The sequence below is a fragment of the Papaver somniferum genome, chromosome 7, assembly GCF_003573695.1.
Source record: "Papaver somniferum cultivar HN1 chromosome 7, ASM357369v1, whole genome shotgun sequence".
NCBI lineage: Eukaryota > Viridiplantae > Streptophyta > Magnoliopsida > Ranunculales > Papaveraceae > Papaver > Papaver somniferum.
In genome coordinates, this window is record NC_039364.1 from 153587186 (window position 1) to 153601110 (window position 13925).

General features: G+C 35.6%; 2 protein-coding genes across 2 annotated transcripts; both read left to right on the top strand.

Moving 5' to 3' along the window:
• Positions 1-790: 790 nt before the first annotated feature.
• On the top strand, positions 791-6201 carry LOC113298801 (telomere repeat-binding protein 5-like). Its single transcript, XM_026547633.1, has 11 exons — positions 791-1016; positions 1506-1572; positions 2191-2410; positions 2500-3169; positions 3303-3506; positions 3607-3672; positions 3756-3835; positions 3931-4169; positions 4307-4621; positions 4712-4775; positions 5611-6201. Exons 3-11 carry the CDS (start codon positions 2339-2341, stop codon positions 5785-5787), a joined length of 1887 nt encoding a protein of 628 aa, XP_026403418.1. The 5' UTR covers positions 791-1016; positions 1506-1572; positions 2191-2338; the 3' UTR covers positions 5788-6201.
• A 2695-nt stretch (positions 6202-8896) lies between these two features.
• Positions 8897-9463, top strand: LOC113295393. The gene has a single exon (XM_026543731.1). The coding sequence runs from the start codon at positions 8897-8899 to the stop codon at positions 9461-9463; it is 567 nt and encodes a 188-aa protein (XP_026399516.1).
• Positions 9464-13925: the final 4462 nt, after the last annotated feature.

Consider the following 13925-nt stretch of genomic DNA (forward strand, 5'->3'; position numbering starts at 1 on the left):
AAAGCATTAAAAATCAGGATCAGTTAAGGTTATCGCATAAGTAATGTCTTATTGTGATTGACAATTAGCGGTTTTATGATTGAAAAACAGAATTTTACTCAATTTTAATTACACTGTGAAAATACATAGCACTGTCACAAAAGCAACGGAACTCCATGAAATTACGTAAAATGTGCGCCTGCAGTGCAGGGTCTGATAATAATATACTAACAGGAATAATAAAAGTTAGGTGTAATTTACTTCAACTATGTATCTTGAATGACTTTTGTATGTGAAAGCCCAAATAGACAATCCAAGTCCGATGAATATTGGATTTTCTTAAGATTTGGAAATTGGAACTCTACATTGAAAGTTAAAAGAAAAAAATGGGAAAAAGAGAAAAACAAACAGATTTCTTGTTTTAGAAATTTGGTTGTTTTCCTAATAATAGGAAAAAGAAAAAAATTCAAACAATATTCGTAGTGTACAATTCTCATAGCCGAAAATTTCTGAAATGCAGGGTTAGTTTCAGAAATGGGTTTTGTGGAAACGTTTTCTTCTCTTAAACCAAGTACGTGAGAAAGTTCAGAAAAAGCCGGTAAAAATGAAATCCACGTGTAAAAAATCTAATTGGTTAATGTGAGAAGTGGATCACCAAAAATGAGGAACAGGTCTAAGTGGTTTTTATTTGGTAACCTGTAATTATCGGTAACCTGTGGGGGCTTTAACCTATTAGTCCGGTTACATGGGGTCAAAGGTATAAGAACTGGGGGTTTAAGCAAAGGTGGTGGTTTTCAGAGGGTTTTGGCGATCAGGAAAAAAAAAAAAAAACTCAAGAATTTAGAGTTTTTAGAGAGAGAAAGTTAGATACAAGTTTGCGTGTAAGAAAGGATTACGGAATTGTTAAGATCTCTTCAATCTCATTAGCAATTCTCTGAATTGGTTGAGATCAACAGAATTCTGATTGAATTATACAGCTTCAGCCTCGAATTTCGTTAGATTGTTGAGAAACATTGTGTAATTCTGGGTTTTTGGAGGTGAGGTTTTAGAGATTTTGATTGTTTTTGTCTAGAAAAGACAATTCTGGGTTTATTTGATCGCTGTAATCATTTCTTTTTTCATTTCTTATCGTGGTTAGAGTTTTTGTTTTGTTTGTTTGTATGTAGATTTGTTTTTCCCTGTTTGATTTCATTTTGTTTGAAAATTTTGATCGTAATTTGTTATTTTCTTCTAGTTTTGTCGAAAATTTGATCTCATTACCGTGAATTTTACGGTGTGATTGAGATCTGATCGAATTTTACAAAACATATATCAATTCTCTGATTTTTCTGTGGTTGATCAACTTCTATCATGGTGGTTGGGATTTGTTTCTTTTATTTTTTTGTTTGTGTATATTTTGGCATTTATAATATTAATATTGTTTTTTTTTCCTCTCGAATTCCTTGATTTCTTATACAACATCATGTTGATATTGATGTTTATCTTCAATAGTTAATCCGCTTGAGTTTTTTTTTGACAATTTGCAGAAATCACAGATAAAGAAAAAGGCGTTTCGGATTTGTTACAGTGAAGAAAATTCGAAATTCGTTACATGTAAGAGCAATCATCAGCTTCTTCTGAATTCTCATGTTTTTATTGTCCAAAAGCAATGAATTATGTTTCCTCTTTATTATAGCCAAATTGGAAATGGTTTCGCATACTCAGTCAAGATTTTTATATTTTTCTAACTGTCCAATTGCAAAAGAAATTTATTCAATTTTTAGAGAAGAGTTGTTTTCAGAATCTCCTTCTTTGTCTATGTATCTTGGGTTCATAATATTTGTCTAGAGATCATCTGATCCGGTATAATTCACTGAAACAGAAGTTTTACCCAATCGGTATCTAATTCTGATCTGTAATTTTCTTGGCTGTTCTTTCACTTTGGATTGTTTTCTTATTACACTTTTATTGTTTCCTTATCTTTTGATTGCATAAAAGGTTAGTATGCAATCAATTTCGAACCTTTTATCGTTTTTTTTTTCCAGCTTGAGCCTTCCTGAATCGGAATGTGGTTTAGATTTTGTGTAACTTTCCTTTTTTGATAGTGTTTCATTTAATTTGGTCGTCTCGAGTTTGCTTGTCAGTAGTTCAATTATGTTCTTAGACACAGGCTGAATATGTAACTGAAAATGTGAAATCATCTGATTTATGTTTTTTTTTTCATCTGTTCAGGGTTTAACTCTCTGGATCAGCTACATCAAGCAACACGAGGGGTGTCAATTAATTAGTTTACGTGATTTCAAACTTTACACAGTGAAAATGGTCGCCAGTTGTTAATTCTCGTTCAATTGTTTTATCCGGTGCACAATACTTGTAAAATATGGTCTTTCAGAAAAGATTAGATTATGGATTCAATGGCTATCAGGTGCCTCGTGGTTGTAGATCTGCTAGGGTAATCTTCTAACTTTATTCAACTAACTGTGCATTTTACTTTTCTGGTTCCTTTCCAATTATCTGAACTTCTAGTTTTATCTGGTGCAGGGGAGGAGTTCTCTTAAACGAAAACTCGAGGACACTCAAATGGGTGCTTTTGAATTGCTGGCTACTGTAGCTGGAAAGTTGTTACAGGAGAGAGAAGCTTCTCCCGCTCATAGTAATGTATCGGGTGGAATTGGAACGACAATGCAGGCCACCGTTGGCAAAGATAATGTTAAACTGGAACAGCGAGATGAAGAAAAACCTCTTAAGGTAGAATCTTGTGATCAGGGAAGCAGCGGAGAGACTAGTTTGGTCTCAAAGCCTAATCAGAACAAATGTTTGGATGAATTTTCTCATGTGGTGTCAGATCCTGCTTCCCTTATGGTTAATTGCGATAAGTCTGTAAATGCTGAGGATAGGAATGAAATTGTGCCTGAAACTTGCATTTTCAATAACATGCTTGAATTGGATACAAAACCTCCTGCACTTGTCAGCTCAGACAGTAGCATTGGAATACATCCATCTTCAGGTCCTTTCCCTGGTTGTCGGGGTAATGTAAAGTTAGTTAGTAGAGATGATGACGATAACTCTTCTGGGTGTACACAACCTAGCACCACTCCTTTAAAGTCTTCTAGGACCCCACCACGTCTAGAAGATCGGAAGATAAAAAAGGTTTTGGAATCGAAATATTGGGAAGTAGCACCGAAGTTGGAGGGAGAACTTTCTAATACAAGTAAGCTACCCTGCGGTTTAGTAACATTGGCTACTACACATTATCGCTTGGTTTCTTATATGTTTTTACACGTAATTTTTGTCTGAATGTTCTCCCCCCAATACTAAATCTGTGTTTTGACTGATTTTTCTAGATGGCTATATCAAGCCCATCTCCCACAACGAGAAAGTCTTTTATACACGGCAAAGATCTCTAAGGAATACTTTGAAGAGGAGGAAGCTCGATAAAAGAGCAGTTTCAACATCTGACGGAGGGGTTAGCAGCGAAGTTATTTCCAATTCGTCAAAGAACGGGAAGAACGGAAACACCAATAGTTTATTTTCAACAACTCATGGAGGTCTGTCTCTATATTTGCATGATAAAGTATTGAATGCTGATCTTTTTGATATTCATGTATTTCCACAAAGTGTTCTAAATTAGGTACCTTGATTTTGCAGGAAATGGGGTATCTTCATCTTCAGCTGCTGGTCACGAGTCTTCCTCTCAATCAAAGGATGCTCATGGTAAGATATTTTATAACTGATTGATGCTCTCGTGCTCTTTTGACATATGAAGGTTCTTATATTCACTCCGTTTCCTTATTCAGTGAAGCTTAGTATCAAATCCTTCAGGGTACCAGAGCTGTTTATTGAGATTCCAGAAACCGCAACTGTTGGTTCACTTAAGGTATGCCATAATTGATTTCTTTCGAAAATAGTAAATGACTTTCCACAATTGGTCCTATCTAATTATCTATTCTTGTGGAATGAAATTTTTCTCAGAGGTCAGTGATGGAAGCTGTAGCTGCTATAATTGGAGAAGGACTGCATGTTGGTGTGCTCTATCAAGGAAAAAAGATTCGGGATGACAGCAAAACATTGCTCCAGACTGGAATCTGTGACGATGATAAGCTGGATGGTTTGGGTTTTGCTCTGGAGCCAAACCCTACAAATGGTTCACATTTCTCCCCCAAAGATCCTCCGTATCTGGTTCAATCTGATGTGCCTCAGCTGCTGACTAGGTGATTACGATATACCTTAATTTGTATTAATCATGTATGTATTAGTTATTGCTTCCTTGATGCATCAGCAGAACTAGAATTGGTCGGTTTTATTGTCACAAACACCAATTCATTTGATTTCATCCATATTATTTCAGGTACCCACTTAGTCCTGGCATAGATGCCGGACTTTCTGATGCATCACCAGATACTCCGTTGACCAATTTGACCAACTGTGTAGAAAGTGATCATGATTCTGTTCTCTCTCCAACTGACATGTCTATTGACAAAACCATGCCGGATTCCAGAGCCCTGGTCCCCCATCCTTCAATGAGTGTAGATGCGTTGGCTGTGGTTCCATTGCACAGGAAATCTAGGCGGTCAGATCTTGTTCAGCGCCGTATTAGGAGACCCTTCTCTGTTCATGAGGTAGAAGCACTTGTCCATGCCGTGGAGAAGCTTGGAACAGGAAGGTGTGTATCTACTATTTTATTTTCTGGAGTAAGATCAAAGAGTTTTATGCCCTGTCTGACATTCTAATGGTCAATTTTCTTTTTTCCCAGATGGCGTGATGTGAAGTTACGTGCTTTTGACAACGCAAAACACCGCACATATGTGGATTTAAAGGTAATTTTTTAATTCTATGCCAATTCCACTAGATATTTACTTCAGTTCTATATTGTTTGATTATAGCTGTTTCGGTGGTATATACAGTCAAATATGGTAAAGCCGGTTACGTATTTAATTTGATGATTAAGTTGGACAATTCAAACTTAGAAATATTTCTTGTCTAAGCAGAATTTTAAATGCCTTACAAAATAAGCTACCTACTTAAGAATCTTATTCCACTTGATATCAGTATACGTCTTACTTATGCTATATCCATGTCTTAGTTTTATTCTATGGTAAATTTTGCAGGTGGTGTATGCCTTATCCATAAATTATGAAACTTCTTGGGTCGAATCTCTATTATTACAGTCCTAACATGACATCATATTTGTTAATTATTCTAATCACATGCGGAAACTGCAGTTGGGATTACTTTATATCTCCCACTTTCTGCGCTAATATGATAGATAACGTCACCTATTTATCCCTCAGTTAGAATCTCTGTCCACTTAATAATCTAGAATAAAACCAAGTCTTGCTAATATATGTTTACTTTTAATGATATGCTGGTGTCAAGAAAGCATCCACTTCCCAGAGGTTATTAGCTTTGTAGTATGAGTATATTAGCTTTGTCAGAGGTTATCCAGCTGACAGTCGTCGAGATCTCGAGGAACATCCGATGATTTTTTTAATTCAGGCAGACGACAAGACTGATAACTATTCTGTGCTAGAATATATAAATTTCGTGTTTTGGGGATCTGTATCAACTGACAAAAGCAGTTTTGTTTATATAATCCTTGACGAATATAATTGGACTGGAATACTGATTTTATTTCATTTAATGGTTTCACAGGATAAATGGAAAACACTGGTTCACACGGCAAGAATATCTCCACAACAAAGGAGGGGAGAACCAGTCCCTCAAGAACTTTTAGACAGGGTATTAGCTGCCCACGCGTATTGGTCTCAACAGCAAGCGAAACAGCAAGTCAAGCAACTAACTGGGACTTGCCTTCTCCTCAAGACTTAAAACAAGACAGTAGATAGATAAGGCGCTAGAGACGAGGTAGAAGGTGTCGAAATTGTCTGATCATTTGTTATTATTGTTGTTTTTGTAAAAAAAAGGAAAAGAAAGGTACAAAAAAGAAGTGATGACAGAGGATAAAAGAAGGAAACTTCGTCAGTGTAATATTCTCACAACACACAACTTACACCCCACCGCAACGATTCATTGCCGTTTTATACCTTTTTCTTTTAGGTGATTAAGAGAAGAGGTTGTTTTTGGCACTTTTTTTTGTAAATGAACGGAATAAAGAAGCATTGCTAACGTAATTAATTCTTCAGAGCAGAGAGATAGAGAAGAGAGAAATCACATTGTTGTAGTTTATGATCGTCGATCTGTTCTAATTTCAGTTTAATTCAATTCAATTCATATTTTTGATTCTTTCTCATTGTTTTCCTGATAATTCTATGTAATGTTTGTTAATTAATTGTAATTGAGCAATTTCTAGAGAAGTGATTTTGATCATCTTTTTCATATTCTTTTTGGTTATAGTCTTTAGTCTTATATTCAATCAAATAGATGGCGTACAATCAAAAATCAAGATATTCCAAGATGATGTTATAGAGTATTATATAAGGTTGGTGTAACGTAAAGAGAAACTATGATTTAGCAGCATGTTCACCGTGTCATCTTCTTCTCCCTCTTGGAAAGAAAGAGATAAAGCACGTGGAAGAGTGTGATGGAGAGAGAGGAACGTGATAGGATTGTTTCTGAAAATAATTGTCTTTGAGGAAAGAGAGAAAAGATGGAAACGAAAATGATAATGGTTAGTTGTTTTGGATAATGATATGGACTTATCCATGTGTTGTGACTGCTGTGGGTCTTTTTCTTAACTGATAAAACGGTTTCTGTGGGGTTCTTCGGATTGGGTCCAGAACATAAACCCAACAAAAGCTGTAACTCCAAATTCAAATGTTTTTAGGAGGAAAAAAAAAGTTTGGTCTCCAACTTTTTTAAAGTTATAGGTAGAAGACTCAATTCAAGCTAACATTTTATTCACTACTAGTTTATTACACTCAGGTAGAAACCCCATCGATTTGGGACATGGTGTTTTAACATTGACCGCATGACTAGCAAGATAGGTCTAGGTCTATGTAGGCGCAACTGCAGTAGAATATTTGTACATGATACTGGAAGAAATGATTCACCAGACATTGATACCGCACAAACGAATTTGAACTTCCAAATAGGCCATTCACATGGTGGACAAGATGAGCATTGGCCCTGAGTGTTTATCCCTTGGGTAATGCAGCTCTTGTGAGAAAGTTCCTTGACATTTGTGCTCTGCTCTTGCGAGACATTGCCATCGTCCCATTGTATTACATCATATGGGTTATTGTCAAGACTCAAGACGCAACCATAGACCAAAAGTACTTGCTAACAAGCCAAACGTATACCTAGTATTAGAATATATGTAGTCAAAAGTGGTAATAGCTTATCAATATAACAACTTCAAACTCATCCATATTCGTCATTCTCTTTAGCTTCAGCTAAATCGGCCACATAAACAATAGCTTCTTCTATTTTTCCGCTGTTAAAGTCCCGAGGACCATTAGAGAATGAATTTCTTGAGATCGAGTAACCTTGCGCTTTTAGAAGAAAAAAAGCTTGGTGATCCAATGGAGCAAAGATTTTTTTTTTTTTTGAGATTGAGTAACCTCCCCAACATCATTCCTAATGTGACCCAAATTTCCTGCAAGTACATCTGTCGATGAAAGCTTCACAAATGCAGAAGCAAATGTTAGTCTCTATGTTGGTTTAGCAACAAAACATGATTTGTATTCCTATAAGCTGGATTAGTACTAATCCTAATCATGTATGTTAAGGGTACATAATGATGAGTATCTCTTATTCTATTTGGAATGGCATACTAGTTATAACAATGCTATGTGAGGTTGTTTTTCAACTCTTGATGGAAGGTTGAATGACACATGTCTTTCCTAACATGAGGTGGACTCCATTCTAGCTTTTGTTTATAAAGAAATTTTTTTCATCATCAAAGAATAAGAAAAGATACGATTGGAAGTGTCTACCTACAAGTTTTTCTTTCTACTGTTTTGCTAAATCTAAGGTATGCACTTATACTTCCTATCTACTTCATGTCAAGTGTTTTCAATTGTAGAATATGTGACCATAGAGCATGCATAGAACTACATATCAGCATAAGGTATTAAGCATGTTCACATAAACAATGATTACAGCTAATAAGGAATTGCAAAGCATGATTATAGGCTGATATTCTAACATTGGTATCAGAGCCTTAGGTATTACATATTCTACAGAACTTGATTCACATATTATGGTGACTGTTACGAAATTTCAGCAATTCACATATTAGTTTAGATACGAAATCCTTAGATTCAAATCATGTAAGATATGTGTTTTATTGTCACCATGTTACAAGGCAGATCTAAAGAATTATTTGAAGCCTTGTAGTAGTCTTGATGTAACTTTTATCGTTTCTATGTGTCGCCAAAGTGATACTTTGGGAGCAGATAAAAGCTACATATTTTCGTTATGAAAGGACTATGTAAAATTGTGTTTCAGATGTTGTTTGTATGACGATACCCAAAGGTTAATCATGCTTGTCACATCTGTAATAGAGCAAGGTAATCTATTTATACATAGTAAATGATAGGTCTTTACGACCCAAAGGTTTAAAGGATCCGTTGAGTACTATGTATAAGCTGATTAGCCTTGTTTTTGTTTAGACTTTGGTACATCACAAGTTTACCCAAAGGTGGAGTTGTGGTTGTATCAAGTCTGAAATCAACATGTTGTTATCATGATGTTTAAGAATGTTTTATGTTTAAATACATATATATCATTCATATGGAATACATGCATTTTTCAGCTACAATGAATCATATACAAGTTCAAGGTTTTTTTGGCTGGTTTTGAGCCTCTTAATGGCACGAATTACTTCAAATGGAAGTCAAACCTTGATATAGTCCTTGGATACTTGGAATATGACATAGCTCTAAGAGAACCTAAACCATAAATGCTTGTCGGTACTTCTACTAGAAATGAAAAGATAGATTTCCATAAATGAGAGAAGGCAAACAGAATGAGCATAATGATCATTCGAGGTTCAATTCCTGATGCTATTCGAGGTGGAATTCCTATAAAAGATACTGCTAAAGAGCTGATGGAAGTTATTCGGTCACAATTTATGAGTTCAGCGAAGTCTATGATTGGTACTCATATGGGTCAACTGACTTCAATGCGGTATAATGGTGAAGGTAGTGTTCGAGATCACATCCTTCAAATGGCAGATCTGGTATACAAATTATGGGGTCTGGATATGAATCTAAATGATGATTTTCTAGTACAACTTGCAGTTAATTCACTTCCTAAGCAGTTCGAGACTTTCAAGGTCAGCTATAACACTTGTGACAAAAAATGGAATGTAAATGAATTGATCGCTCATTGTGTGCAAGAAGCGGAAAGGGAGCGACGTGAAACTAAAGAGTATGCACATTTTACTATTGCTGGTCCTAGCAAGAAAAATTTCAAGAAATCTGGAAAGAATAAGAAACCACAAGAACAGAAAAAGGAAACACCAACAATGAGCCAGAAGTTAACAAGGATGGTAAGAAGTTCCAATTTAAGTGTCGTTTCTGTAAGAAGACAGACCACATGAAGAAGGACTGTTTTAAGTATAAGAATTGGCTGAAAAAGAAACAACAAGGTACTGATTTTCATATGATGTGCTTTGAGATTAATCTTGTTAGTACTCCTTTAAATACTTGGTGGTTAGACACCGCAGATACCATTCATGTTGCTAATTCCTTGCAGGCGTTCACAAGCCAGAGGAATCTAAGTAAAGAGGTGGTGTCTATACATGCCAAATGCTCAAGGAGTGGAAGTTAAAGCTATTGGAAACGTGCGTCTACCTCTGGATAACGGGAATTTTTTGGATCTTTTTGATGTATTTTATGTACCTACTATAAGAAAATATTTGATATCAGTTGGTAGACTCGACTCTAAGGGATTTACTTTTTCCATTGGTGGTGGTTGTTTTAGTATGTTTCATAACTCTAAACTGGTTGGTTTTGGGCCGAATGAAGATAATCTTTTTAAGATGAATGCTGATATTAAATCTGTGAATTCAACATCTCGTATGAATGTTGATACTTCTAAGGGTGTCAAAAGAATCTTAAACTCAGAGAATTCTTCTTTGTTGTGGCATCAGCGTTTATGGCACATATATAAAGATCGAATGCAAAGGCTTGTAAGGCAAAATATGCTACCGCGGCTAGATTTTTCAGATTTCAGTACATGTGTATCATGTATTAAAGGAAAGTTTATTAAATCAAGAAAGAAAACAGCTATTAGAAGTCAAGGCTTACTTCAGATTGTGCATACAAATATTTGTGGTCCTTTTACGGTTGCTTCTAGAGGTGGACAGATATACTTCATCACATTTATAGATGATTATTCGTGTTATGGGTATGCTTATCTTATTCGTGAAAGATCAGATGCTTTAGAAGTCTTCCAAACCTACAAGGCAGAAGTTGAAAACCAACTTGAGAAGAAAATTAAAGTTTTGGGATCAGATAGGAGAGGAGAGTATTATGGAAAATCTGATTTCTGTGGTGAATCTCACGGAAAACTTATTGAATTTCTGCGAGAACATGGTATTGTACCTCAGTTTACTACTCACGTATCATCAGAACAAAATGGGTTTGCTGAGAGACGTAACAGAACATACAAATATATGATTCGCACTATGTTAAGTAACTCTACATTACCTGAATCCTTTTAGAGAGAAGCTTTAAAGATAGCGGTATACATTCTAAATCGTGTACCCAGTAAATCAGTTACTGAGACTTCTTATGAGCTTTGGACAGGTAGAAAACCTAGTTTAAATCATCTTCATGTTTGGGGTTGTGCAGCGGAAGCTAGGATATTCAATCCTGCTGAAAAATATCTTGATACGCGCACTACAATTTGTTTCTTTGTTGGCTACCCAAACAGATCAAAGGGCTATAGGTTTTATTGTCCTTCTAGGCCTGTTGAGATTGTTGAAACCAATAATGCTAAGTTTCTGGAGGAGGATCAAATCAGTGGGAGTGAATCTCGCCAAATTGTGTTTGAAGAAGAGAATCCAACTGACCTAATTACAACTGAAGTTCGAAAAGAATCAACGGCTGACATTCCAGAATCATCTAGAGCCAATGAAAAGGAGTAAATGGTTCTTCGTAGATCTACTAGACCAAGAAAACCCGTCGTTAAACCCGGTTTTACTACCTTTATGGTAGAATCAAATAAAAATGTCGATGATTTGGAAGAATCATTGACATATTCACAAGTAGTGAATGGAAAGAACTCTCATTTTTGGATTCCTGCCACATATGAAGAACTGGAATCAATGGACAAGAATGGCGTATGGGATTTGGTAGATCTTCCTGAAGGTGCAACAACAATTGGTTGTAAATGGATTTTCAAAATCAAACAGAATGCTGATGGGAGTATCGAAAGGCACAAGGCTAGGCTTGTATCTAAGGGATTTACTCAAGAAGAAGGGGTTGATTATGAAGAAACTTTCTCTCCAGTTTCAAAGAAAGATTACTTTAGAATTATCATGGCGATGGTGGCCCATTTTAACCTAGAATTATATCAAATAGATGTGAAAACGACCTTTTTGAATGGTGATCTTGATAAAAAGATATACATGGAACAACCAGAAGGTTTTACATCTAAAGGTCAAGAAGGTAAGGTATGTTGCTTAAAGAAATCTATATATGGATTAAAGCAAGCCTCCCATCAGTGGTATCTGAAATTCGACCAAGTAGTGTCGTCTTACGGTTTTTTTGAGAATGAAGCTGACAGATGTATATATATGAAATCTAGTGGGAGAAAGTTTATCATTCTAATTTTGTATGTTGATGATATTCTGCTCGCTAGAAACAATATTCATATGTTGCATGACACTAGACACTTTCTTTCATCTAATTTTGAAATGAAAGACTTGGGAGAAGCTTCTTATGTTCTTGCTATTAAGATACATCGAGACAGAAACAAGGGTCTGTTAGGTTTATCTCAAGAAGCCTACATTAAAAATATACTCAAGAGGTTTGAAATGCAGAATTGTGAACCGGGTGAAACACCTATCGTGAAGGGTGAAATTATTACCCGATTGCAATGTTCTAAATCAGATCTGGAAAGGAGTCGAGTAGATTCTAAGAAGTATGCATCAGCTGTTGGTAGTCTGATGTATGCCATGATTTGTACCCGTCCAGACATTGCTTTCGTTGTTGGTGTGTTGGGACGTTACCAACACAATCCATCTAATTGCATTGGGAAGCAGTGAAGAAAGTGCTTAGATATTTGCAGAGAACTAAGCATTTTCAACTTGTGTACAAGAGATCAAATGAATTGGAAGCTGAATGCTTTTCAGATTCCGATTTCATAGGCTCGGATAAGCTAAAATCCACATCTGGCTATGTGTTTATGCTAGCTAAATGTGTTGTTTCATGGAGAAGTGTCATGCAATCCATTGAAGCTCAGTCCACAATGGAGGCAGAATATATTGCTTTCTATGAAGCAACAACTCAAGCCGTTTGGTTAAGAAATTTTATGAAAGGTCTTTTAGTTATAGATTCAATATCTAGACTTATGAAATTCTATTGTGACAACCAATCTGCGATTAGTTTTGCAACAGACAGTCGAGGAACAAGCAGAGCGAAACATATAGATGTCAAGTTTTTCTTAGTAAAGCATAAGATCAAGAATCGAAAAATTGACATTTCTTATGTTCCGACTGAACATATGATAGCAGATCCTATGACTAAAGGTTTGATCCCTAAGGTATTTAAAGGGCATGTAACTTCTATGGATGTTGTTGATATGTCTTAGTTGTATGACCGAAACATGTATGTTGATTGTGTATAATCAAATACCTATGTTTGCATATCATCATGTCTTGTTTTAACTGTCTTTATGCTTAGTATTTACTGAGATCATAAAAAAGGAATGATGTAGTCTCAAGAAGGACATTGGCAGATCTCTATTGAGATCAGAAGAATGTTGTAGTCTCATGAAATAAATTGGAAAATCTCTTTGAGATCAAAAATATGTTGTAGTCTCTGGAAATGAAGCATTGGCAAACCTCGTTTGAAATCATGAAGAAGTCTCTTCTATGAGGCATAAAGAGATATATGTTGAGGTTATAAAGGTTACTGTCCTTACGGAATGTATGTCAATAAAGATTAACTCAAGAATGATTGTCCGTCTAGATTTCTGATTATGGAAATGGTCTGTGCATCTTATAAATGGTGTTAGGGTCTTCATAGTCGAATTATAGCGTATTATTAACCTTGAGGATAAAGTAATACATGAATGTATACTCACTGATTAGGATTATTTTTCTTAAAAGGTTGGCCACCTACAGTTTTTTACTTTGACTAATCCAAGTCTATTTTGTAAAATTTTCTAAAACTTAAAAGGTTTTGTTGCTGCCCAAAGTGGGAGATGTTAGTCTCTATGTTGGTTTTGCAACAAAACATGATTTGTATTCCTATAAGCTGGATTTGTACTAACCCTAATCATGTATGTTAAGGGTACATAATGATAAGTATCTCTTATTCTATTTGGAATGGCATACTAGTTATAACAATGCTATGTGAGGTTGTTTTTCAACTCTTGATGGAAGGTTGAATGACACATGTGTTTCCTAGCATGAGGTGGACTCCATTCTAGCTCTTGTTTATAAAGAAATTTTTTCCATCATCAAAGAATAAGAGAAGATAGGATTGGAAGTGTCTACCTACAAGTTTTTCTTTCTACTGTTTTTCTAAATCTAAGGTATGCACTTATACTTCCTATCTACTTCATGTCAGGTGTTTTCAATTGTAGAATATGTGACCATAGAGCATGCATAAAACTACATATCAACATAAGGTATTAAGCATGTTCACATAAGCAATGATTACAACTAATAAGGAATTACAAAGCATGATTATAGGCTGATATTCTAATAGCAAAGACTTGAAAAAAGTAGTTTTGATCATCAGCGAACGACTTAGCAACCAGTGATATTCTTGGATCCTTTGAGATGCTCGAGCCGATACCAAATAAACCTCTGTTATAAACGATATCTC

Bases quoted from the DNA above. Each gene is read 5' to 3' on its own strand.
- LOC113298801 (XM_026547633.1), top strand. From the start codon at position 2,339: ATGGTCTTTCAGAAAAGATTAGATTATGGATTCAATGGCTATCAGGTG. The intron at 2,411-2,499 runs GTAATCTTCTAA...TATCTGGTGCAG, and splicing joins GTGGTTGTAGATCTGCTAGG to GGGAGGAGTTCTCTTAAACG. The intron at 4,170-4,306 runs GTGATTACGATA...ATATTATTTCAG, and splicing joins GTGCCTCAGCTGCTGACTAG to GTACCCACTTAGTCCTGGCA.
- LOC113295393 (XM_026543731.1), top strand. From the start codon at position 8,897: ATGATCATTCGAGGTTCAATTCCTGATGCTATTCGAGGTGGAATTCCT.